The following is a 561-nucleotide window of genomic DNA, read 5'->3' as shown; positions in this document are numbered from 1 at the left end:
TTCCTGGTAGTTTCTCAGTGTAGCATGATTTGTTTTTGTCCTGTAGTCAAATAAAAATGGATTACAAATGATTTGTGTTATCAATTAACAAATAGAGTAATATTATTAGTTCCAAATCTATTCAATGCTGTAATACATATATTTATAGAATCAATCACTCACAAAGTCTCCATAGCAGAGCTGGACAAAACCATTACGGAAATCCATTGCCTGGTTTTCCAAGATGTCAACTCTCACCTGCGCTTCTTCCGTTTCCCCACCTAGAAACACATTAGAAAGAGAAGTCTAACATTACTTGGATTGCTATTTTCAGTGATGCTTGAGATATTAAAATAATGTTTTTTTTTTGTTTTTTTAAATGAAGAAATAAATGAATCAAGTACTCACAGAGGTTGTGCTTGCGGGCGATGTATCTCATTATGGCATTGCTTTGGACTACTTTCGCGTCTCCATCCTCTAGATAGGGCAACTGGTGAAGGATAATGGTGGTTAGTTATTGCATGTTAGACTGAACAATACTATGAGGGTAACTATGTAACTTACATTAGGAAAGTCCATCCC

General features: G+C 35.3%; 1 protein-coding gene across 1 annotated transcript; it reads right to left on the bottom strand.

Annotated features, from left to right (window-relative positions):
* Positions 1 to 4: 4 nt before the first annotated feature.
* On the bottom strand, positions 5 to 558 carry LOC107581166 (glutathione S-transferase Mu 3-like; the record flags this gene model as incomplete). The annotated part of the gene is made up of 4 exons (XM_016266711.1): positions 5 to 40; positions 163 to 260; positions 388 to 469; positions 544 to 558. Coding segments are annotated over 4 exons (231 nt in total), but the record flags the coding sequence as incomplete, so codon positions are not given.
* Positions 559 to 561: the final 3 nt, after the last annotated feature.

Source organism: Sinocyclocheilus grahami, unplaced genomic scaffold, assembly GCF_001515645.1.
Source record: "Sinocyclocheilus grahami isolate Dianchi unplaced genomic scaffold, SAMN03320097.WGS_v1.1 scaffold90089.1, whole genome shotgun sequence".
Classification (NCBI taxonomy): Eukaryota; Metazoa; Chordata; class Actinopteri; order Cypriniformes; family Cyprinidae; genus Sinocyclocheilus; species Sinocyclocheilus grahami.
Note: the sequence above shows the minus strand (reverse complement) of the source record. Positions and strands in the feature narration are given on the sequence as shown.